This window comes from Seriola lalandi, unplaced genomic scaffold (genome assembly GCF_002814215.2).
Source record: "Seriola lalandi dorsalis isolate HSWRI2012SDOR001 ecotype SW California unplaced genomic scaffold, Sedor1 jcf7180002054071, whole genome shotgun sequence".
NCBI classification, from domain to species: Eukaryota; Metazoa; Chordata; class Actinopteri; order Carangiformes; family Carangidae; genus Seriola; species Seriola lalandi.
In genome coordinates, this window is record NW_019524624.1 from 57563 (window position 1) to 82099 (window position 24537).

General features: G+C 37.8%; 1 protein-coding gene and 3 non-coding genes across 8 annotated transcripts in view; all 4 read left to right on the plus strand.

The window, feature by feature from the left end:
- The window catches only part of micu3a (mitochondrial calcium uptake 3a), a 29746-nt gene extending 10021 nt beyond the window's left edge, over nt 1-19725 (plus strand). Inside the window, exons 5-15 of one of the 5 annotated variants that reach the window (XM_087173184.1) lie at nt 1121-1168; nt 2040-2122; nt 3702-3773; nt 5029-5070; nt 7210-7305; nt 14395-14489; nt 14619-14790; nt 16138-16246; nt 16396-16553; nt 17190-17254; nt 18131-19725. In XM_087173184.1, coding sequence (XP_087029310.1) covers nt 1121-1168; nt 2040-2122; nt 3702-3773; nt 5029-5070; nt 7210-7305; nt 14395-14489; nt 14619-14790; nt 16138-16246; nt 16396-16553; nt 17190-17254; nt 18131-18137 — 947 coding nt within the window. In that variant the 3' untranslated portion in view covers nt 18138-19725. Of the gene's footprint in view, nt 1-1120; nt 1169-2039; nt 2123-3701; nt 3774-5028; nt 5071-7209; nt 7306-14394; nt 14490-14618; nt 14791-16137; nt 16247-16395; nt 16554-17189; nt 17259-18130 lie in introns of those variants that run through there. The other 4 variants (XM_023403232.2, XM_087173185.1, XM_087173186.1 and 1 more) reach the window with 4 other exon arrangements.
- A 1195-nt stretch (nt 19726-20920) lies between these two features.
- On the plus strand, nt 20921-21136 carry LOC111652843 (small nucleolar RNA U3). The gene has a single exon (XR_002760625.1). It is a non-coding gene; the product is annotated as a small nucleolar RNA U3 (small nucleolar RNA).
- A 725-nt stretch (nt 21137-21861) lies between these two features.
- Nucleotides 21862-22077, plus strand: LOC111652842 (small nucleolar RNA U3). The gene has a single exon (XR_002760624.1). It is a non-coding gene; the product is annotated as a small nucleolar RNA U3 (small nucleolar RNA).
- A 426-nt stretch (nt 22078-22503) lies between these two features.
- On the plus strand, nt 22504-22720 carry LOC111652844 (small nucleolar RNA U3). Its single transcript, XR_002760626.1, has one exon. It is a non-coding gene; the product is annotated as a small nucleolar RNA U3 (small nucleolar RNA).
- Nucleotides 22721-24537: the final 1817 nt, after the last annotated feature.

Below are 24537 nucleotides of genomic sequence, written 5' to 3' on the forward strand. Positions count from 1 at the left end.
ATGCTTGACAGTGGTGTCTTCTCAAAAACATGTTTAACTTTTCATGTAACTAGGGATATGATATAGTGGAGATTAAATACCTTTTCATAACAGTGATTAGCAAATAAAAGGTTAAAATGTAAAAACTCAGACACTATGAATAAGTTGCACAAGTATATAAATATTTAGATATAAAGAAAAACATATAGGAAAACATAGATTATGGTATCAAATTCAGGTAAATTAGCAGAGTGTGTTTTCAGTACAGCCAAAATCATAAATCAACAGTCTAGCAATATTATTTTCCTTCACACTGACTATTGTTTCCCTCGTGAGATGAAAGTTAACCAACCTTTTTTATTTAGTAGTATATCACTGACAGTGTGAGAGTGTAAACATGCAGAATGTGTTGTAGAAACCTGAGGAGTTTCAGAGTGTATCTCCTGGTCTTTGCACAGCTCAGGCTACATGGAGAAAAGAGAATTCAGTTCCAAACCAGCTCCTCTGCACAAAGAAGTCAAGCATCAGGAAAGCACAAGGCTCACACTGCTTCTACCTAGTGTCATGTTCACCTACACACACACACACAAACACACACACACACACACACACACACACACACATGCATAAACACACACATGGGAAAGCAGTCTCCCGTAACACTCAAGCGAGTCACCCTGAACTATCTGAGCGATCAGACAGAAAGCGAAAAAGAGGGAGAGAGAGAGATGAGATGGTGCTATAGAGATTCCTAAATGGGCCTGAGGCAAGAAAGGATCACCTCCTAAAACATTTTTCACTTGCTTATCCAAACACAGACACATACACACGCACACACCCCTACCAGCCAGTGGACACTCGGGGTGTAGAAAAAGAAACGGTGTGTGGCCAAATGGCTGTTGGCAGCTCAGCTCGGAGAAGACACATTTAAAGATGCTATCTTCATGAAAGGAAGGATTATGTGTGTTAGAGAGAGAGTGTGTGTGTGTGTGTGTGTGTGTGTGTGTGTGTGTGTGTGTGTGTGTGTGTGTGTGTGTGTGTGTGTCAGGAGGCCCATGGTCTTTGAACATCTGTAAACATTGTGTGTGTGTGTTGAATGTGACCTTTTCTTTAACTCTCTCTGTCTTGGTCTCATTACCAGGCATCATCTCATACACAGAGTACCTGTTCCTGCTCTGCATCCTGACAAGTGAGTCACTTCGGTCTCTGTACATATCCTCCTTTCACTGAACCTCATCTTCCACTTTCTTGTTCAGTCTTTCCCCCACTTCCCCCAGCAGTATGCTATTCTTATTTTGAGAGAACAAAGTTACACCACCCAGAACTTAACAAGACACAACCATGACACAAATCTGGTGGTTTTCCCCGTCCCCTTGGGGTAAGACACAAATTAAAAAGCGACACAGAGAAAAAAGAACTATTCAAAAGCTCTATTTGTAAGTTAAATATAGGCAAAAAACTGCTCCACTCATTGTGCACTTATCAAGTTAATGTATTTTCTTATTCCTCTTTGAGAACAGCAATTTACTGCATTACATATATCTGTACTTCTTCCCCTCAATATTAGGAATCAAAGTGTTGTTCTCTTCTGTAAATTATATAAATGACCTGGAAACCAAACTGTCTATATATTTTTTAAGTGATTAAAAATTAGAATTACAGGAAAATTTTCTACGAGAGACAGTAAGAGTTTTTTGCGTCTACTATAGCTCAGTATGTGTCCACATTAAATGAGAGGGCAGCCATTAATCATGACCACATTAATCAGGAAACTAGTGAGGGTTTGTATTAGTGCTGTCTGAACAGTTTAATTGTTGATTTAATATTCAAAGGGGAAGATAAAGGAAACTAACTTTAAGTAAACGCATGACCAGTTTCAAGTGGTATAAAAAAATCCAAATGTTAATGTTTGAGCTCACAGTCCATACACTGTAGATTTATCTCCCTCCTGTCTGTCCTATATGTTTCTTCTTCCCATGCTATTTCTGGATTTAAAATTGCCTTTAACACATGCACACATGCACAAACTCACTCTATGTGCTCTCCTCTCCGTTCTCTAGAGCCCCATGCTGGCTTTAAGATTGCTTTCAATATGTTTGATGCAGACGGCAACCAGATGGTGGACAAGAGGGAGTTCATGGTGGTGAGTCGCTGATAACTGAGAGAAAATCCATCCTCTGCAGAATTTATATGTTAATATTCACATCACATTTTACTCCTATCACAACAAAGAATTGTTTTTTTTTTTAGTTTTAATTATACAGGCAATCAGTTTTAAGTGAATATGAGTGTTTATAGAATGTAGATCTATGATTTTCCTTAAAAATTGCAATTGTTTCTCTGTGAAAAACACAGTTTTGAGATGTAAGATCCTGCAGGACTCAACACACATTTACATTTACATCAGACACAGTTGTATGTATTTGATATGTGGGGTCACCATCACTGTCTCAGGTTTAGCACATGAGGGGTTGTTATTATTGCCCTTAACTATATATCTAAATGCATCACCCCCCCAGTTAACAGCTGACAACTAATATGATACCAAATAACACTTCGTGTCAGTTGAGTTTATCTCTCTGGCAAGTTTGTGCATTTTTCCTCTCTCTTTTCTGTTTCGTCATATAGTCAGTCGTTTAATAGTAATGTTAAAAACGCTTTCTTGATTCTAAATTCAACACTAATGATTTTCTCTGATGTTTCAATTGGAAATGACAGGAACGAAGGGGAAACAGAGATAGAATCAATGTCTTTATCTACCTTTTTACCTCAAGCTGTAGCAAACAAGTATTTCAAATTTAAAGCATTTAAAAACGCAGATTTTTTTAGTTCAGATCTTCTAAAGGCAGCTTATTATATTAAACAGCTGAGTACTCCTTTAGATTGTAAACCTCAATGGAGAGCTACATGTGCCTTATTTGCCCTGTGGGAGGGGACAGACAGATTTTCGATCAAAAACACTGCCGCGGGAAGGAAGTGATCAGGATCTCTGTGGAGGCTGGTGGGAGTGGGATGGTGCATCAGCGGGAGTGGGTGGTAATGGTGGAAAATCCTGTGGGAGCAGACAGGTGTGGGAACAAAAATGAATTCCCACATTGAGAGTTCAGCAGTAGGCTCTGATTTTTCTTCTCGTCTTGAATTTACATGTTGGAAAAAAAGGTTAGGAACTGAATATATAATTACATTAATAAACCCCAAATGAACACATAATGGTTGTCTGTTGTGATCACACCCCTCAAAAATGTTCTTGGAGATATATCCCTTTATAATTAATTTGGCAGTGTTTTTGTGCTGTAGGTAACAATTTTCATTGTTAATTCAAATTAATAATAGAATAATAAAAATAATAAAAAAAAATTAAGTGCATAAAATGTAAAAGCTGCAGTTGATACTTGGCTGTGAAATACAAATCAGTGACCACTTACTTGCCTGAGACTGACTGCTGTGCAGCTGCAGTTTCCTGATGTATGTGATTCAGCATTGATTTATCCTTTAATATCTTTGAACATAAGTCACTTCCAAAGCCAAACTAGAAAACCAACACTCTCTTATTCATCCTGTCAAAAGCCCAGTGCTAGATCACATTGTAGACCAGCCTGAACGAGTGAATGACCTTGTGAACTCAAGTGAATGTTTTCACATATGAGCGTTTAAGCTTCAAACAGGCCTTTAGATCTGGCTTTGAGTCGTCAGTGAGATCCTGATTGTTTCTCTCATTACAGCTTCAGGAGATCTTCCGCAAGAAAAATGAGAAGAAAGGGAGGAAAGGTGATGCTGAAAAGTCAGCACAGTTGGTAAGAAAGTTGGTAACACGGGACGGGACTCTGTATGTGTGTGTGTGTGTGTGTGTGTGTGTGTGTGTGTGTGTGTGTGTGTTTGTGTGAGGATGGAAACATTTGAATGTAAAATTCAATTCTTTCGCTAATTACCCTTAGTGCTACCCACCGTGAAATGACAGTGGATTGTAAGTCTGTATGGACATGGACGTCAGTAATGCTGCTATCATCAGTGTGGTAAACCTGAACTGTGAAAATCCAAAATGTTCTTTATTGAGGTTAATATATCAGTTAAAAGGAAACATTACTTTAAAGGCATTTAAACAGCTTTTGGCATTTTAATACACCCATGAATATAATGCGGCACAGTACCTCTTGTGTGCCACCTCTTTAAGGTTGCTAGAGGGGAAGCTGAGTGCTGTGTCAAACTGTACTCGTGGATGTATTGAAAATGACACATCATCATCCAAGTTGTCATCTGTATTGAAGCAGATATTAGAGTTAGCTAAACCCTTCACGTAACCATGTTTAATTGCATGCTGCCTCATGGAAACAGTTTTTCTCAATGTGGTATCTCCTCTGTTTTTTACCGTGACAGTTATCCCTACTGTGTACTTGTTATATCGGATACACTCTCAGAAGAAAATGTGTCTTTCTCAGCACAACTGGTACTGCACTGGCCACTTTGCTCTTACTACACTGCAAGTTTCCAATATGGGTTTTGTTATTGTAACTGTTATTAATAAAAGTAATTAATAAATAGTTTTTGTTCTTAGATGCTTTGCAGCCTTTCTGAAGGTAACAGCTCAAACTCTTCTTCTAGCTAAAAGACACTGACAACCTTAAACTCATAACTTGATTATTATAGTGCCGTGATACGGTTTCTACATTAGCTGTTCTGACCAAGTCTTATATATTTAAGCTTTAAAGTTAATCTGAAATAAATAAGGTATCCTGACCAGTGATAGCCACCACAGCGGAAGAGCCTGAAAAGAAGGGGGACAAAGTTACAGTGTCCGCCCCACACACAGCTTGACAACGATCTCTGGGAAGTGCATTACAGTGTTGTAGTTCAGAGTGTGTGTTCTTCTGAAATGTAATCATAGATGTGTTGAAAATGACACATCCTTCTGCAGAGTGTATCTGCAGCCTCTTTCCTTGCATGTACTAACATGTCTTTTGCCTTCTCTCCTCCTCTCTCCTCCTCCCTCCTCTCTGACTGCATGATCTGTCCTCCTCTTTTCTCTTCCTCATGTCTCTCTCTGTGTGTTAGAGTATGCAGCTGTATGGATATCAGGTTGCACCAATGAACAGCGTATGTATCCAAAACCATAACCCCTTAGTCTCCTTTCTACTTCTTCTTTAGATGTTAAAGAAATGGATGGAGGGGTGAAGAGATAGGTGTTTCCGCCCGTTGGGTTTGCTACTAGCTACATGTTTTCATGTGAAAGGAAAAGGCAGTATACTTGACAAATTTAACAATAAGACCGCCATGGGGAAATTTTATAATCCAGTCAGGTGCGCATCTGGCTGATAAAGTCAGATTTACCTTGATTCAAGTAATTGAGATTTCTGAATACTGTAGTAGCTGTTGTAGGTATAAATGACCATTACTCAGGGATGCTTACAGGACTGTTTAATGCTCCTGTTACACACTTTTGTGCCCTGACCTGGTCTTTGAAAAAGCCTTAGCCCTGACCCAGTCCACCGTGATCCTCTGTTGTCAGTAAAATGTACTCACGGGCTCATTGAAAGGATTGACGGATGGATGGAAAGAGAGTGAGAGAGCAATAGAGAAAGATTTAAGGCAGGGTGTCCATCTGTCAGGTCAGCTGATCAGTGATTGATCGAGGGATGATGGCTGGGTGGGATGAATGGAGAGAGGGATGGCAGAAAAGGAGTAATAGATTTAAGGGGTCGGGGGAGATGTACTCTTACAAAAAGAGAGTGATGTGATTTAGAATGAGCAGAGACACTCTAAAGCTTCAAACACAATCAGACTGTTCATTTTAGACCGTTTTAGATTACTCACTGTTTGTTTGGCAGTGTGTGTGTTCCTGCTGCGGTGGGGGGGTTGTTAGTACAAAGAGAGAGGGGAGATTTTTATTGAAGGAGGTCTTGGCTACAGACATGGAGCTGCTTTTTATTGTCTGAGCACATTCACATTTCCACTCTAAAGAAAGCAAATAGGTTACATTGGCTATTTGGGAAAGGTATGAAGTCCAAAATCAAATGGGTTACTGAAAAGGAAAATAAATTGAAAGAAGAATTTATTCTCCTACATATAATACAAAGACTTTCTTAAATTCCTATGAAAGGAAAACCCATTACACATTCTGTTGATCACTTACTGATCACATATAAGGCTGGAAACAACTATAATCAGCACAGAAATAATGGAATGGGTGAACTTTGGACACTTTTAATCGTCCTATTTGTTCCTAATTTTCACTTGAGATACAATCCCTCTCTCACACACACACACACACTAACACACACAGGACACTCCCTGTCCTGTCAGTGCTGTGATGGATAGCTGCATTGTCACTGTGAAGTTAAGAGCGGTGCAGGGTCATGTTAAAATGGCTGCTGCTGCTTCTCCCTGGAGAGAAGGAGGACGAGGTGGGTGGTCAGGAGCTCAGCAACGTGGTTTGGCCAGCTTCCTTTTTTTAATATATTTCTATTTGGCACATCAGGGAGCAATGCATCAAGCTAGATGAATATCACAGGCTGAATAGAAGAAAACCTTTTTTCGCGTGTAAAAATTGTGAATATGCTTCAAAGATCAGAGATTTTTATTCAAATCTTATTCAAATTTTGCTTGTGGTCGTTGCTGACTCAGCACAAAGGCAAAGTAATGAAATGGTAACTTCAGTGATTTGAATATAGTAGCCTTACAGCAGAGCTCTCATCAATAATCGTTATGTTAAACAGTGCCACTGGAGAGTATTAAATAATTTATTTTTCTCTCATTAATGTCCTTTGCTTTATTTGTCATGTAGAAAGCAAGTTTTGTGTATAATCTGACCTTTCCTCCCTCCATCTATGCCCCTGTTCAACATGTGTTTTATGTTTGCTATTTGCTACAGGGAATAGAGTAAAATCACTTTTGAATCAAACATTGCAAATGCATAGTACTGCAATTTCTACACTGCAATTTGAACACAAATTTCAAGCATTTTAGCTTTATTTGTCATTCCCCCCAGTTGTACATTACAGTTTAATGATTGTTCACTATTTGTTCTGCCGTTCTTGGCTTATTCACTGTTGAATGCATGTTTATGTTTGTTTTTTAAAATAAGTTTGATTTTTTTCAAAAAAGAATTCAAGAAATCAACTTCCTGAATCTGTTTATGTGTAAAAAGAACAGGGAATACTGGAGGCTTGAGTTTACTTCCTGAAGTGGTTTAGTTGGAGGTGAACTGACCCTGGCCCTGCTTCACCGCTCCTACAGGTGCTAAAAAAAGACAGTCACGAGTTTGTGGCGCGGAGTTACTGGGACGTTCTGAGGCGAAGTGCCAGTCAAGTCCTCTTTTCTGACCTGGCGGAGGTACATAGACCCAACTGTCCTCTGTCCCGTTATCCCTTCATTCTTCATCCTTCACTCTTCATCTTCAGCTCCCACTAGTTAATGCAGATCCTCTAACTCTCCCCGTAGACTCAAAGTAATGTAGCTGCATCAAGCTTGGCCAGAATAACACCAGTAGTGTTACAAAATAAAAAAAATAATTACAAAATAAAAGCTTTACTTGACATGTGAGCATTGAAGGTTTTAATCTGTGACTTTTGGAGCAGTTAAGCTGAGTCATGCCTCAGTGTTCATATGTGACCAAAATTTTGTATTTCAAAAATATTCATGGCTAAAAGAGAACTGTGTTGGGACTCTATTCTCGTTCTAACTCATTCTGGTTTGGCTTGATACTGATACCTGTCATCTTTCTTGCTTTCTTTCTTTCCTAAATGTTAGTTCAGATATACCTGCCAATCTTTCCCAGCACCCCTCTTTTTTTTGTCCCACCTCATTCTGCTTTGTACCAGTCCCTCTCCACATTAGTTTAGATTCCTTACAATCTCTCAATAGAGTGTAGAAACTACGATCAGTCCATTCCCTTTTTCCCATATGAAATAAATTCTGCTTAGATGAGCTCTAAAATACTCCCTTGTTTTAAACATAATAATGTCCATCACATCGATCTCTTTTCTAATGCTGAGAGAAATTTTATGGGTAAATCACTCATGACTTGATTTGATAAATTTGCATGGGATAATAATCTGAGCTTCGTCTGAAAAGTTTCTTTCCATTCTAACCCATTTCATTGTGTCAGTCACTCACTGATGAACAAATATAGCAAGATAATTTATCTTTATATTTGTTCTTATACCTTTTGATTTGGTGTGGTGTACTGGTGTGACTGTATTAATCCATTGATGTTAGTCACATGATAGATATTTTAATCTCCACATTCTAATGACCTGTTCTGTTTCTCACCTGCCTCCTGTCATTTGACCTCTTCGTTCTGCTTTTGTATGTGTATCTGTGCCTTACTATCTGTGCCGTGTTGTGGCTAGTGTTGTAGCTTTGGTGTTAGATCATTCTCAGTTTACTCCACAACATGTGATGACACTGGTAGACAATCATAAGAAGGCTGATGGCAGAGCACATACAAAAACCCTGATCATTATAACACTGCACACTTACACTGAATCACATATTATGACTAATTTGCTTTTATGTGACTAAGTTGCTTACTTTGAATCACAAAAGTGTATATATTTAGAGAAAAAATGTATTACTCATCACTGACTTGAGCAATCCACACCAACTGGTGACCTGAGCTAAATGAGGCCTGCAGGCTATTGATACCTTAAATCAACCCTCAAAAGCTTCTACGTCAAAGATTAGACATCTTAAATGTTGTTTATCACACATTCAAGTAATTAGGACAGAATTAAATGGAAAACAAAAATAAGAGTCTACAGCCATGCTAGTAGCTCTGTGAGGCTGTGTGTAGGCGTAGCAGTGCTTTGACACTAAATGCTAACGTAAGCATACTAACATACTCACAGTGACAATACTAACATGCTGTTGTTTAGCAGGTCTAATGTTTACCATGTTCACCAGCTTAGATTAGTGTGCTAGCATGCTAACATTTGATAATCAGCACTAAACACAGAGTACAGTTGAGCCTGATGGGAATGTTATTAGTTTTTTAAGAATTCAGTGATAAACGTATGGGATAAATTTAAATTTTCACCTAATGCCGGCACTACCTGTACGGAGTCACCAAAGTTATTACAGTTCATCCTGTTGAAATGATAAATGTCTGACATGGCTTGCCATCCAGTAATTGCCTAGACATTTGACTAAAAAACAAAAAATGTCAGCCTTGTGGAGGTGCTAGAGGAAAAGTCAATAGGATTCATTCTCTGCCTACCATGAATATCTCTAAAATTTGATGGCAATTCATCTAATAATTGTTAAGAGGTTTCAGCTGGGAGCAAAGTGGTGGACTGACCAAGCAATCAACAAACATTTCAGTCCCTTGAGTCATCATGTCCAAAATTCTGTTAAAAACAAACAGGACTAAAATCAAAACATTTAGCAAACTCTCAAACTCTCACACACGCGATTTATGCTTCATAGAAAATTCCCAGTCATTTAACCTTTTCATTGGCTTTTTCATGTGCAACTCAAATTGCGTCTCTTATATGTCTAACACAAGGCGAAGGCGGTGGTAATGATTAATAACAGCTAACGCAGCGCTAGCAGCTAGCTGCCTAATGACAGGCTGTGCACTGAGGTGGCAGCGGAAGCTGAGGTGGAGGTAATGACAGTGGAGTGTAATGGGGCTGACCTTGTGTTTACACTGAGCAGCCTTTCATCTGCCGGGATGTCAGACGGACAGAACGGACGAATCAGACGGGGGGGGGGAGAATAAAAGGAAGAAAAACAGCGACATTGAAAGCGTGAGGGATTAAAATACAAAATATGTAAAATTAAGTATATTGACTAAAAAAGTGAGACAATGGTGACAATAGAAGGATAGGGTATAAATTAAAAAGAAATAAAACCCTGGAATTGTAACAAATCTGCAAGTAAATCTGTCTTAATCACATAAGTAGAAAACCTCAGGGTAAAAAACAAAAAAACAAGGAAGAGATAATATCAGAGACAACAAACAGGTGAGAGAGGCCCAAAGAAGATGACACAGGTCAGCAGGGAGAACAAATGTTCACGAACAAAGTGGGTGGGGAGAAAAGAGGTTTGGGAAGCACATTTAGGGGAAAAGAAAGAAGAAGGTTGTATTTAGAGAAAGATGTGTTTACTCAACAGATTAGTCACCATTATACCTCTTTGCTTTTGTCTGGAGAGGGAGGGACTGACTGACAGGCAGAGCGGGAGGGAGGGAAGGAGGGAGGGAGGGAATGAAAGAGCAAATCACCTCTATGTTTGTCAAGTGAAGAGGGTACTGACGTGTTGTATGAGGAGAAAGGAAATCAGAGTAATCAGATCAGGGGCAGGGTGAGAGGGGAAAGAAGTGATAAGAGAGGGGGAAAAAAAGAAACAGAGAGAGAGAAGGTGGGAGATAAAGATAGGAGGGAGGTGCAGGGAGAAAGAAGACCATGGGAAGGGAAAGGAAGGTGAGCTGTTTTTACCCTGGAAGGTGGGACTGACTGACAAACTGACTGACTAGACTAAAGATCAGCAATGAGCTCTTCCTCCAAGGTATTACTCACAGATACAGAGGATGAGGAAGACTGTTCAGTGTTTACATCAGTAATGACTGTTTTTATCTTTGACTTTGTGATCAAAGTCTGTTGAAGCTCTCTCTCTCTCTCACACACACACACACACACACACACACACACGTAGATGGACAAATGTGTACACCAGCTGTTGGCTCGTGCCTTGTGGGCGTGGTAACCATCACGTCTTCATGGGGGTGATGAGCTCACACCTGTGCTACCACACTTCCAGGAACGATAAGCTTGTTATGATCAGTTTGGCATCACGTATAACCACGGTAACACTGATGTGGGCTCTTGAAAGGCCAATATTAGTACCAATATTTTTTACTGAACCTGCTTAAACTCTGAGAGCTTCACTATCAGTTAGCTTAGGGAGCTAAAGTAGAAAAAAGTTAAATTTGCACCGGCATTTTAAAGTGTGCAGCAGCACCAGAGCTTTCCTCTGGTTAGACAACCTAATGAAAATAACAAACTGATGTTTTGATAACAATGTCTAGCTCTAATAAGGAAGAAACATCTATTATGTTAGAGTGCTGTACAACAACCGATGTCAAGCAGTTGTCAGATGCCAGTCTAATAAGGATATAATAGATACAGTATCTTATTACTTGCGTTCATTATGAAATGATTAATCTTTAAAGCTTCACTAATCAATATTTTTTTTATATTAACAATGGATTTCCCTCAGGTCTACAAAGTATTTTAGCATCATTCAGCTCATTGTTTTGTTTTTTTACAATTCTCATCTTTACTGTTTTGATCTCATCAACCATTTTTCCAGCAGCTGTAGCTGGAGAACATGAAGCATTTAGCAGCTAAAGAGCCAAATATACACCCCAGGTGTTGATGGAGCCCAAAACAGAGCTAAAACATTTTTCAACAATATTGTGACTGAATATTGTGAATATTGGACTTAGATTTGCCTGGAGGCCAGAAACATACAGTAACTCCAGATGTGCAGTATGTTAACACGTTCACTAGAACAACTTTATAAGGTAAAAATATGTCAATGTCAAGTTTACAGCTTGTTCTGCTACTGACAAAGAAGTAAAAGTCAATTAATGCAGCTATAATAGTTAGTTGTGACATTCTTTTAGTTTGTTAAATTCGGTTAAAATCACCTCTACCAAGTGTTTTTTCCACTCAGTATATATATATATATATATATATATATATATATTTATTTATTTATTTATTTATTTTTTTAACATGTGGACTAAACCCATTGTAATTCCAATAGGAATTACAATTAGCAGAAAGCATTAAACTTCCTAGAACGACCGATAAGTCAAGCGATCAGATTAATTGAGAATCTCTTAATTGCATGTACACATTTTATCAAAGATAAACAAAAATGATTTTCTTGTTTGAAGATAAACAGTTTTAGACAGACTGGGAAAACCAGAGGGAAATCCAAATAGGAGGCAAGAGAGGCAAAGACACACCACCTGGCTGCTGTCTACAACAGCTCATGTGTCATAAAGGCATAAGTTATGAGTCATTTAAAGGACAAAGAAGTAAAAACCGTTTTGTCCTGTTTGGCCATAATCAGAGACTTAATTAAAAGACCCTCAAATAAGTGAGACACAGAAAAACAAGACACTGAAATGATAAGTGTGTAATTGTTTCAGTTTTTCTGTGTTTGTATGAAGAAAATCTTCTTTCAGTCCCTAATCAAAGACTGAAAGACCAGACCGCAAAGTGAATCAGAAACAGACAGAACGCAGACAGTCATACTGATGTTGATCGTCAGACAACAGGGTTTACTTTTAATATGATATAAATATTTTTATCTTGTGAGTTACCAAACCGCATCCATTACAGTAAGGTCTACTAGAGGGAATTTTATTTGGCATTTGGTTAGTGCCATAATCTCCTAAATCTCACTGTAGAGAATATTACTAATGCTCATGCAAGTACCCAAAACTGAGATCCATAATCTGATTTGGCTAACTGCCTTGAATGCTTACAACAGGGACTTTTGCCAGTGGAGTTTTTAGTTGACTGATCATCTGTCCCAGTGGTTCCCAACTGGGGAAAATATGTTCAACAAGTTCTATCTGAAAAATAATCAAATTCAATAATCTGTGAAGATAAATATCACCACTGATTGATCAGGTTTTGACATCTTAATGTAGCCATTATCTTCTGATATCTTTTCCTCCATTATAATAAAGAAATTCCCACAAGATTGTAACTTACAGTATCTTTGTAACGTAACTTGAACCTTACACAATGCTTACGTCTCATTCAGCTCAACATACAAAGTTTTCTCTCAATTATTATCCCTGCAGCTCTTTCATATTCATTTGCTCATTTCTGATAGAAATGACAGTGTATTACACCAAACAAGTATAACAAAAACTGCAACGTCTTGACTTGAACACACTTTTTCTTTTTTTTTTCCTTTTGTAAAACTTGTTATCTTGTTTGACATTTTCTTCTTGTCCCACATCGGATTTTAGGATTTTACTCTTGAGGTAGAACCACGAATGGCATCGTGGCAATGATGAAAATTATGATGATGCTGATGGAAATGGCATAAACGCTCTTCCCCCTTAGAAAGACATGAGATTTCTCCCAATCTGATGTCTGCATATTCCTCAGCATGGCCATGGATTTGACGGGGTGGGAGGGTGTGGGGTGGGTGGGGCACGGCAGGGAGAGAGAAAAATGATGACCTTAAAACGTCCTCTCTTTCTGCCTTGGTGCTGGCTGACACCTTTTTTCTGAGACAGACATGTTAGCGAGCATGAACACAGGCAAATAGTGAAATACACACTTAAACTCAAAGGCTCATAAAAAGTACCCATGTCACCCTGTGTCAACAGATTATAGCGTGAGCAACTAGTATAAACAGGACAAAGCCTGTTGAATGGGTTTCAAATGACCAGGATAATTGAGTGAACACGTAATCGGAAAGACTGCAGGGAAGATAAAAGGATATGTAAGAACATAGTAAAGAATAAAGAAACAAACAGCACAAAAGTCTTAGAGTTGCACCCATGATTGTCATCGATTGACGGAAAAAGGTGGAATCGGCTCATATTATCTGCATTTGTGCTTATGTGGGTTTTTTTTTTTTAATTACTGCTGTTTGTGATTTGAGGCTCTGTTCAGGTGTGTCAATGTGGCATTGCCAGAGAAATGCATGGGATGTGGTGGCTTTAATGTTTCTGTGTGTGTTTGCCAGCTTACTGTTATGTATTTGTCTGTTTGGGCCTTAGTTGTTCTTCCAAACATCTTCTTTTTCTTCGTTTCTCTTTCTTCCTGTTAAACACTTTGTCCTTCTTTCTACATTCCTGCTGATCTCCATCCCTGGCTCAGTGACTATAGGCATGACTCTGTTTTCCACTGTGTCTCCGTATCTTTATGTGCTGCTACCTGAGCACTTCTCGTGTATTCACCAGTCTAATGGTCTGTTTCATGCTGCTGCAGCAACACTCCTCGCCAGTCTAGGCCGCATGGAGAAAATTTTGCTCGATACCTTTCACTTGATTTCATTCAGAAGCCTTTGTCCACTTAACCTCTTTACCCCATTTCTGTTTTGCACGTACTTCATTTCACTGAAATTGATACTTATCCAATTCAAGAGGTTGAACTTAAAGGTTGCTGCTGCCTAGACTGGTATGTTGATGTCGCAATGGCCGCTGACTGTTTGTCTGAGCTGATTCATTTGATTGATAGTTTGTTGTCGCTCATCCGGTGCACGTTCTGCACACGTGCCGCAGAAACCTGCTTCCTGCTAGCCTGGCACCACAGTCGCCATGTTGGATTGATGATGGATTTATCCCGCCCACTGCTTCTCCTCCAATCACAATGCTTTAAGAGTATTGATTAGTCACTCATTGATCCTCTCTGTTATTCCTCCCTCTCTGATGATTCATAGCGAGCAGATGAGAGTGTTACGATCGACACCACCCTTCTGGTCCATTTCTTTGGGAAGAAAGGGAAGGCAGAGCTTACCTTTGATGACTTCTACAGGTACTGAAAATACTCACATAACACAAAATGAGAGCTATGAACAGTCGTAACCAAATCACAAAACAGAAACATGCTGAATCTTTGATTACAATCTAATTCTTCTCCGTTCCCTTCTCGTCTGTTCTTCAGGTTTATGGATAACCTGCAGACAGAAGTGTTGGAAATTGAGTTTTTGACCTACTCTAAAGGAATGACTACAATCAGTGAAGAAGACTTTGCCAAAATCCTGCTGCGCTTCACCAATGTGGAGAACATCAGCGCCTACCTGGAGAATGTCCGCCAGTGTATACCTGATGAGAAGGTACAGTACATGCACGCAGTTCTTTACAGAAGGAAGAGCACACTGATGTGATAAATGAAAATCAGTTAACAGTAAGATTCATTGTTTTTTTTTCTTTAGATAACACAGGATACATTTCCTAGCCCTTTATCTATCTGTTCAATTACTTCTTCCTCCTCCTCTACGGGTTACCTCCACCTTCCAGCCATCTAGAGTGTCCGTAATTTCCCACCACAGTCTCTGCCTGAGGCTGTTGTGGCTCTCCACACTTCAGCGCTCCACTGCTTCACTTGACTACACACAAACACTCACACACACTTGACAGCACTTCCAGCCACATGTGAATTTGAATATCTATCTATCTATCTATCTATCTATCTATCTATCTATCTATCTATCTATCTATCTATCTATCTATCTATCTATCTATCTATCTATCTATCTATCTATCTACACATTGACCTGTAGTCCTTATGCAACCCAACTCTATTTCTGTCCCTCCCTTCTTTCCTTTTCATGCTGTGGAAGAAGCAGGAGGTTGGTCTCTGCCTCGTACAACACAAAACCTGCCGTTACAATCTGTCAGTCTTTCTTTCTGTTTCTTAGGTCACAACCTCTTTTTGTTTCTCCACATAAAGGATGGCTAGGTTAAGATACACAGCTAGCTAGTTACTTTTTATTTACATGTTTATTTTACCTTAATCTGCATCCGTTCATGTATACCTTATTTGTTTTAATTAATGGATTTTATTTTTTAATAATCTAGCCGTCAATATAATTGGTTTAGAATAATCTTGATTCATAGCAAAGAGCATGTGGCACTTTTGCACAGTCATTTTGTTACTGAAAGCACAATATCTTTATATGAAATCATTCACAGCTTCACTGTCACATCTAGAATATACAATCACATGTTGTCTGAACAGCCAGCTACATATTGAATGGCTTCAGCTTATTGCTGTATGCAGCTACTTCCGGGTCATGACACACTGCAAGAAGACTGCTGTTTGGTAAATTTTCCATATCATGCACTCATACAGTCCTGTCATTAATGACTTCTTGTGTCATTAATTGGTCTATTTCATGGAATTTCTTTCTCTGAGTTTTGTTTGTTTTTTTAATTTCATTTTGTTTTTTTCATTTTGGTTAGTTTGGTTAGTAATTTCTGATCTTAGAGCTGATGTGCCTCAAGGAATGTAATAATGCACGTGTGTCAAGGTGACTTTGGATGGCAGTCTGCTCTGAAACAGTCATTGTTATCATTTTCAAGAGAACAACATTTTTGTCAGCACGTCTCCCTTTAGTCAGTTTCTGGGCTGGTTAGAGTTTTATTGCTTCACATGTGTTTTTTCTTTTCTGTTGTTTCAGGGAATCACCTTTGATGAGTTCAGATCCTTCTTCCAGTTTCTCAACAACCTTGAGGACTTTGCGATTGCCATGCAGATGTATAATTTTGCATCTCGCTCCATTGGACAAGGTAGGAAGAGAGTAAAGGGAGCAAGTACTGCAGACACTGAGAGTCTCTACTTACTCTTACACACACAGATGTAGTGTTTTTTCCTTTTCTCCTTGGTGTGCAGTAAGTGGCCAAGACCTGCAAAATGACTTTACTTTCTCTCCTACCAGATGAATTTGCAAGAGCAGTTTATGTAGCCACTGGGCTGAAGCTGACACGTCACCTTGTACACACCATCTTCAAGATTTTTGATGTAGATCACGACGATCAGCTCTCCTACAAGGAGTTCATCGGCATCATGAAGGACCGGCTGCACAGGGGAGCCAGGGTGAGGAACTGTGTGTGACAGATACAGAGATTAATGCTAAGCGATGCAGGGATATAAAATGTCTTCAATGGCACAATATTGAAAAGGTATGGAGCATTTCAGGGGGTCAAATCTATGTATGTGCCATGTAGAGGGACAGATTTTTAGGAAGAACCTGGTAACAACTTTAGTGACTTACATGAAGTGATGTCATGGTGTTGTTCCCAAGGAGGGACACTGCCCTCTAGTGGTGTATTTTCATGCACTACTACAAATTAAAGGCTTATTTTCTACAGAGGTGAAACATGACATGACATGTCAGGTGGTTACAAGCTTATAATTTGCCTGAAATGCTGGAAAAATCACTAATAATGCAAAATAGTAAAGCTACAAGCCGTTGTATGGTATTTTATGGATGTTGTCTTGGCTTCACAGTCTTGGCTTCGTAACAATGTTCTCTTTTTCCATCTCTCTCTGTCTCTCCCTTTCTCCTTGTTATACTTACATCCTCAATCTCCTCTCTTTTTGCCACACTCATCTGTGCTGCCAACACCCATACCTTTCTCTCCACTCCCACCCCCCACCCCCCTTCCTTTCTCTCTCCTGAACCTTCCCTGTGTTTTCCTCTGTCGTGACGTCTATCTACTGACCTCTCAGGGCTATAAAGCTGTGGCGCGTGCCACCTCTTTTAGGTCCTGTCTGAAGAGGGAGCTGGCAAGCAGATAAGTATCACTGCCAACCAAGAATGACAACAGAAAAAAGATTAGATTAAGTTCATGGAGTTAATTCTTTTCTATTTTATTCTTGTACTTTATATCTACAGTTTGATTATGTGAAAGTAATAGCAGCAGTAGCCACATTACTACGCCTCACCTTTCCTCCCTCATTTCTCTTTTTTAACTATTTGACTTTGATTAAATGATCTTTAAATTAACATCATTAAATGTAACATGATTTTTTACCTTATATTAGGAAAGTATGACAACACCACTAATCTCAAACCTAATAACACTGCAGTGTCTTCTGGAAATATTAAAATACAAGGGGCAATATGACTTCAAATTTCTCTGGCATCTCTCACTTAGCTGTCCTAAGTTAATCATACTAGTCTAGACTCGAGTGCAGTGCATCAACAGCATGGGTAAATGAGAATTAGGTCATGTGGTAACCACATTATTACAGCGGAAGTACTTTTCCACTTACCTGAGTGTCTCTTTCAGAATATACACCTCCTTAAGAGAAACATGCCACAAACATCAACATCATCATTTACAGTAACTTGTACTTGCTTGCTTGTACTTTTTTCAACATAGTGTACCAGTAGGTGTACAGAGTTTCAACAGTGGATTCCTGGATGTCTTCATTTTGGAGAAACCCAGAATGTGAGAAAGCTCAAAATTACATTAGGACTATTTTTGAGCTCTTAAAAACTTTTTTTCCCTCACTTCAACACTTTCATCCAGAAACAGGATAACATAAAGAAAAACCACCCCTGAAATGATATTAACTAGTGACTGAAATGTTGCTTGTTATCACAGTTAAAAGGAACTGACTTCTTGCTCCCAACATGACTTTGCCTCCCTTTGCTCTGTGTTCACCAGGTGAAGGGCCAACGCTACACCTCCTTCTCCAGCTGTGTTCGCTCTGAGGCCAGAAGACAAGTGCATCAGCTCTGGAGGAGGTACAGGGAGAAGTCGTAGACAAGGACAAGGACAGAAGGCAGAAAAAAATTTTGGAAGATGATTAAAAAAAACAAGCCAGATGATGGAATGAATCAGATTGAGCTTTGACTTTGAAGTCAGTGGCCCGAGTTAGAAACAGTTTGTTTTCAAGGGCAGATCTCCAAAGCAGAAAATAACTCTAAAAGCATGACTGCACACAGCTGACTGATGCTCTCTATTCTGATAATAAGTGACATGACTGTTTTATGGTTGCTGTTTTTCCAGTCATCTTGATCTGATACTAGTCATTCAAGTATGATTTACAGTGTACTATAAAACCAAACAGAATTAAACTTTATTCTCCAATTATGGCACCTTCACAACAGTTAGTGGAACTGCACCTAATAATTATTTTTTACCTTGGATAAATGTAAATCTTCTTTTGTTTGTTTTTTGCATTAAGCTGTAAAACATGTTTTAATCATCTCACTTATTCTGACCAGCCTAAAATGCAAAGTCATTTTACAACAATATTATATACATATAACAAAGCAAGTTGTAACATTTTACAACAAATTCTACCAACTGAAAGGTATTTTTACTTAATGATTGATGTGATCAGTTACTTATCAAAGCTATAATAATATATGCTTTTTTAAGGAACAATCATTTACTGAACTGCTGCACTACAAACTATAACAACTGAAAGAGCACAACAACAATTAAATAATAAAATCAATGTCATTGTGATCCTGTTATCCATATAGAATTAATTACACCAATATAAAATGATATATTAACATACTGCAGAAAATTATATTACAGAAGTAAATGACCATATTCTGAAAATGTTTTGTCTTCAGCTGATTTTAATCACCTCAATCTTTCTTATTTTTTGATTTTGTTTAATCTCAAATAGCAAGTATAGTTTTGTGTTATATTGCACCAAGAGTATATGAACACTATTGCTATAGTTAGGAATGATATATTGTCCTAATATTACAACTTGGGATGTTTTTGACCTGGAAGTGACAACCTACAACATGAAAGCCAAGGAAAAAGATTTTTTTAAATGTAATTTCAATATTTTACCTGACAGAATCCTTATTGTCTTGACTTATTGTTTTGTGTCTTAAAATGTTAGTTGCATGTATGACATAGATTTCCATATAGGTGCCTTCTGTCCATCCCCTTTGTCACCTGAAAAATGTCACATAGCATTACAGATTTCCAGCAGTTATTTCATCACTGTGTAGCTTTTAACAGCAAGAGAACCACAAAACGTGCAATAATGATATAATTAATAATCATTACTATGTGTGATTCAAATCAGTCTTTAATGTTGTAATATATTAATTAATTGTAGAATGATTTCTGTATGTGTTGGTGTGAAATATGAAATATAATTTGAATATGCTGAAATGAAGAAGGGGGTCTAGATGTGTTAGGGATGTTGGGCCTGTGCCAAGTTATTCAACATAATGTTAATTATTCTCATTATGTTTGCAATAAATCGTGTATTTGTCACGTCAGTGGACCTGTTGAATGATTTTTCATGCATGAATAAACTATTTTAGAAAGACGTGCGAAATCCGTTTATTTACTGCGCATGCGCAGCGAAACCATTTACACAGCCACTTGTTAATTGACGAAGTCGACTCCTGACGAAGCGTGACTCCTGAATTATTGCACGAAAACTAAATATTCCTGCAAGAAAAAACAAAAGTGCTGCAGTCCCACGCCTGCTATATGGGTAAGTTGTAAATGCAAATGCTGACACGAATGTAGTATGAAATAAAGTTAGCTGACACGAAGAAGACGGTGCATTTGGAGGACAAAATGCTAACTAGCTTTAATGTGTTAGCAGTGTTTTTCTTGTAGCATTCTTGTGGTTTAATCTATTGTCATGAGTGTTTGCGTTGTAGTTTGTTTAGTTTATATGTGTTTGTGTGCAATGTACCAAACAACATAGGTGGAAAAGTTTGCCCAATCTGACCTGACCTCATTAGTTACCCTGTTAAACTGTCAGCTGTTGAAATGCTGCCCTCATGTGTCGTACCAAACCAACCACCGGTAAAAACCAAATCTTGTGTTAAAAAAAACTGTTTGGACGGCTTTCGACGTGATGTGGCGACCATAGACCACTTTGTTTATGCATATGTTGTGACCAAAATATGTAGATTTTGTCAATATATACCGATTTAATTTGTATTACTAACCGCCACTGAAAGCCCTCAAAACGAGGCGGCCTGGCGTTGGTTGTAAACGGAACTACACTTCTTTGCGAAATTTCAGTCAGGAACATTATAAACGACGTACCACCAAGTGTGTATTTTGCATGGATGTAGCGTAAAGCCTAACTTAAATACTTTCAATACTTAAAGCGTCTTACCTGTTTGTCTCGTTTTGAATTGTTCAAACAATCTGGTCAGCGATGAGGGTTTTGGCTCGTACAGTTTTTTAAAAAAACGATTAAAATTATTAAACTCATACACGTATGGGACGCAATTCGCAAAGTATTGTGGGTATGATGGAACAGAACTCCGTCATAAAATCAACAGCTTTAACAGCACTTTATACTAAAGTGGTGTTAACAAGGTTTTGGAAAGGTTATACTTTATTTTTTTTACGATTCATTAACTGGTCGTTTTAGTACTAGCAGGAGGAAACCCTGAGTGAGAATGGTTGTCCTGTGAATGGCTTCCTGTTTTCACCCTCAGTCAAACTAAGACTATACTTTCAGGGATCATTTCTATAGTTTCTGACTTGAGAAATGTGTTTCTAAAGTGTTTGGTCTCGCTAACCACGATGAAGAGTTGCGATATTCCTTTCTGAGCGTGAAGCGGATGGAGAATAATGATTCATTTCATAAGTTCTCTGTCATTGATGACCGTTCTTTGCTTCCTTGTGGAGCATTGAGGGAGGGAATATGATCAGAGTGGTAGTATATTGATGTGGAAAATAAATGATATATGCATTAATAATACATAAAATAAACTATATATCCGTGTAAACAGTTGCAGTATAGACTTAAGTTAGGTATACTTATTTAAAGACACAATTTAGGACTTAGTAAAGTGTTTACTGATATAGATTCAAAATAAACCTAATCAGATAATTGTATTTTTTTATGTAACAATGGTAATCATTCTGTGTCCAGTTTCTGGGAAACCTGCAATGGGCATTTCTCAGTACTTCATTTCATACACTCAATGATTACATTAAAAAATAATAGACAGAATTTCATTTGTAAATATGAGAAAAGGGTTCTGATTATGGTGATGGCAAAAATGCTATTATATAAAAAAATCTCTTCTGTGTTGAATAGTGTCCAAATCTAAAAACATCATGTTTAATGATGATAAAAAAAATAAATCACTTGAAACAAATGTGAAAAAGATCCAATTGTACAGTGTCATGAATTTGTACCAGGAATTTAACAAACCATGTCATACTTCAATATGACTTTTCTCTCCTGTCTGTGAGCTCTCTATATGACAAATGTGCTCTCAGAGTCATGCAGTGATTGGCTGTGCTGTGCTATTTACATAAACCTTTGTGACTGAACCAGGCGCAGCAACTGGAGGATTTTGTTGAAGCTACCTCTGAACCATGAGTGAGAATGGTTGTCCTGTGAATGGCATGCTGTTTTCACCCTCAGTCAAATTAAGACTATACTTTCAGGGATCATTTCTATAGTTTCTGACTTGAGAAATGTGTTTCTAAAGTGTTTGGTCTCGCTAACCACGATGATGAGTTGAGATATTCCCTTCTGAGCGTGAAGCGGATGGAGAATAATGATTCATTTCATAAGTTCTCTGTCATTGATGACCGTTCTTTGCTTCCTTGTGGAGCATTGAGGGAGGGAATATGATCAGAGTGGTAGTATATTGATGTGGAAAATAAATGATACATGCTGTACTATTACATAGATTAAACTACATATATACCCACATATACAGTAGCAGCATAGATTTAAGTTAGGTATACTTATTGAAGGGCACAATTTAAAACTTAGTAAAGTGTTGACTGCTATAGATTAAAAAAAAAAAAAAACCTACTCAGATAATTGGTATCTTTTTATGAAACAATGGTAATCATTCTGTGTCCAGTTTCTGGGAAACCTGCAATGGGCATTTCTCAGTACTTCATTTCATACACTCAATGATTGGCTGTGCTGTGCTATTTACATAAACCCTTGTGACTGAACCAGGCGCAGCAACTGGAGGAGCTTGTTGAAGACACCTCTGAACCCTGAGTGAGAATGGTTGTCCTGTGAATGGCATGCTGTTTTCACCCTCAGTCAAACTAAGACTATACTTTCAGGGATCATTTCTATAGTTTCTGACTTGAGAAATGTGTTTCTAAAGTGTTTGGTCTCTCTAACCACGATGATGAGTTGCGATATTCCCTTCTGAGCGTGAAGCGGACAGAGAATAATGATTCACATCCTGTGTTCTCTGTCATTGATGACTGTTCTCTGCTTCTCTGTGGAGCATTGAGGGAGGGAGTATGATGATGAGTGGTTGTAGTCCATAGTGGAAAAACTAACAATTAAGATAAGAAAGAAAACACTAAAGTGATTGTAAAAGGGTTGTACTGATCTGAAATGGGATGTAAAACAGAAACTTATTTTAACTCGTCATTCTCAAAGTATTTAGAAATTTGGTGGATCGGGGTGGTCAAGGTTATTTCAGGGGGTACAAACCACAAGAATGAGCAGTGCCATTCTTCAGACTGTAATGTGTATGTTTTTCTAAAATGACAGAAAATAAGAATGAAATTAAAAAGAGAAAGAATTGCACTATACTAAATGTTTAATATGGCTATATTATTAAACATTATACAGATAATAATTTGTATAGTAATTCATCACTATAATAGTGTGTAGCAGCCCTGCAAGTTATTGAATTCTATGAATTATTTTTCATAGAATTATGATGTAGCAACACAAAGCTATAATAACTTTCAATCTATTTTGCATCTAACATATGAATTAATCAACTACTTAGGTTATATGTGACCTAGACTGTCTTGTATTGTGCTGTCCACTTACTACATGCCACACAAACACAAAACCTTTAAATTCTCAGGCACTGTGTTTTCAAACAAAATTAATCACAAATTTGAGTGATGATGACAGCAGATTTGTGTGATAATAAACTAGCAGACTTGTTGACTAGTCATAGTATAAGCACAGGTGTTTGTACTAACATTAACAATGGCTCTGTTCTATTCAAGTGTCACAGTAAGTCGAGACACTGTGAAAGTGAGCCAGCATTAACAATAACAGCAAGTACCGTAAACTAAACCAGCTAAATGTAAATCAGCCATCATTCGTTTGATCAATTACACTTGTGCTCTTTGTAATATGACATGTTAGAATGTCTTCTGTGAAAAAAGTGTATTGTTTGAAAGCCTCTCCCTACATGTCGTTACACAGGTGTTTCACTTGACTCATCAGACTCAGGACTGTGTGGGCATGTGCAGATGTTACTTTATTGACTATGATTTATGTGTTTTTTTTTCCCCCACATTACTCAGTTGTGGTGGTTGAAACAGTGGCAAAAGCAGATTCAGTCATCCTATGGTCTCTGAATGAATTCTCGAGTTGCTCCGCTGCTTTTATCAACATGTTTGACCCCTGCCTTGTGTTGTCAGGTCCGCATGTTTTGCAGGGTTGAGGATCTCCCATTCAACTTAACAGTCCTGTTTATATAACTTGAATACACCAAATCTCTGTGTAATATTCCACTAAACTTGATCACTGAATGTTAAATCTCTTCAGCTGTATGAGGCATACTTTTTTACAATGCAATCTAAGACAATAGAAATATTGCCTTTGGTTATCCCGTTACTATAATAATAATAATAATAATAATTATTATTATTATTATAATTATAATAATATTATACGTTATGCATATTATTATCTGTGTCACAGGAATTTAGCCTTTGCTTTAAAAAATAAAATAAAAAACCATCAACGTCTTAATACATAAGTGGAAAATGTTGTTTTAACTTTTTGACAATATACAATACATAATGCAAAAGAGGCAGTAAACTATAAACAATAAAAATGTACTCAATAAATAAAATGCAGTCCGTTGTCTCTCTGAAGTCCGGGGTTTATATACAAAAATTACATTGCAATTACATTACAACATAAACATTTTTAAGTTGTTTTGATGTTAGTTTTAATGTTCATTTTGTTCTGAATCGATCATATACAGTGTATTTCAAATTCGATGTCTATTTAAAAACAAATCACATTTTTATATTTACAGTTTTTATCATGCTGAAAACAGGAAGTTGCGCTTGACGTAAATTGCCGTTTGACGTAT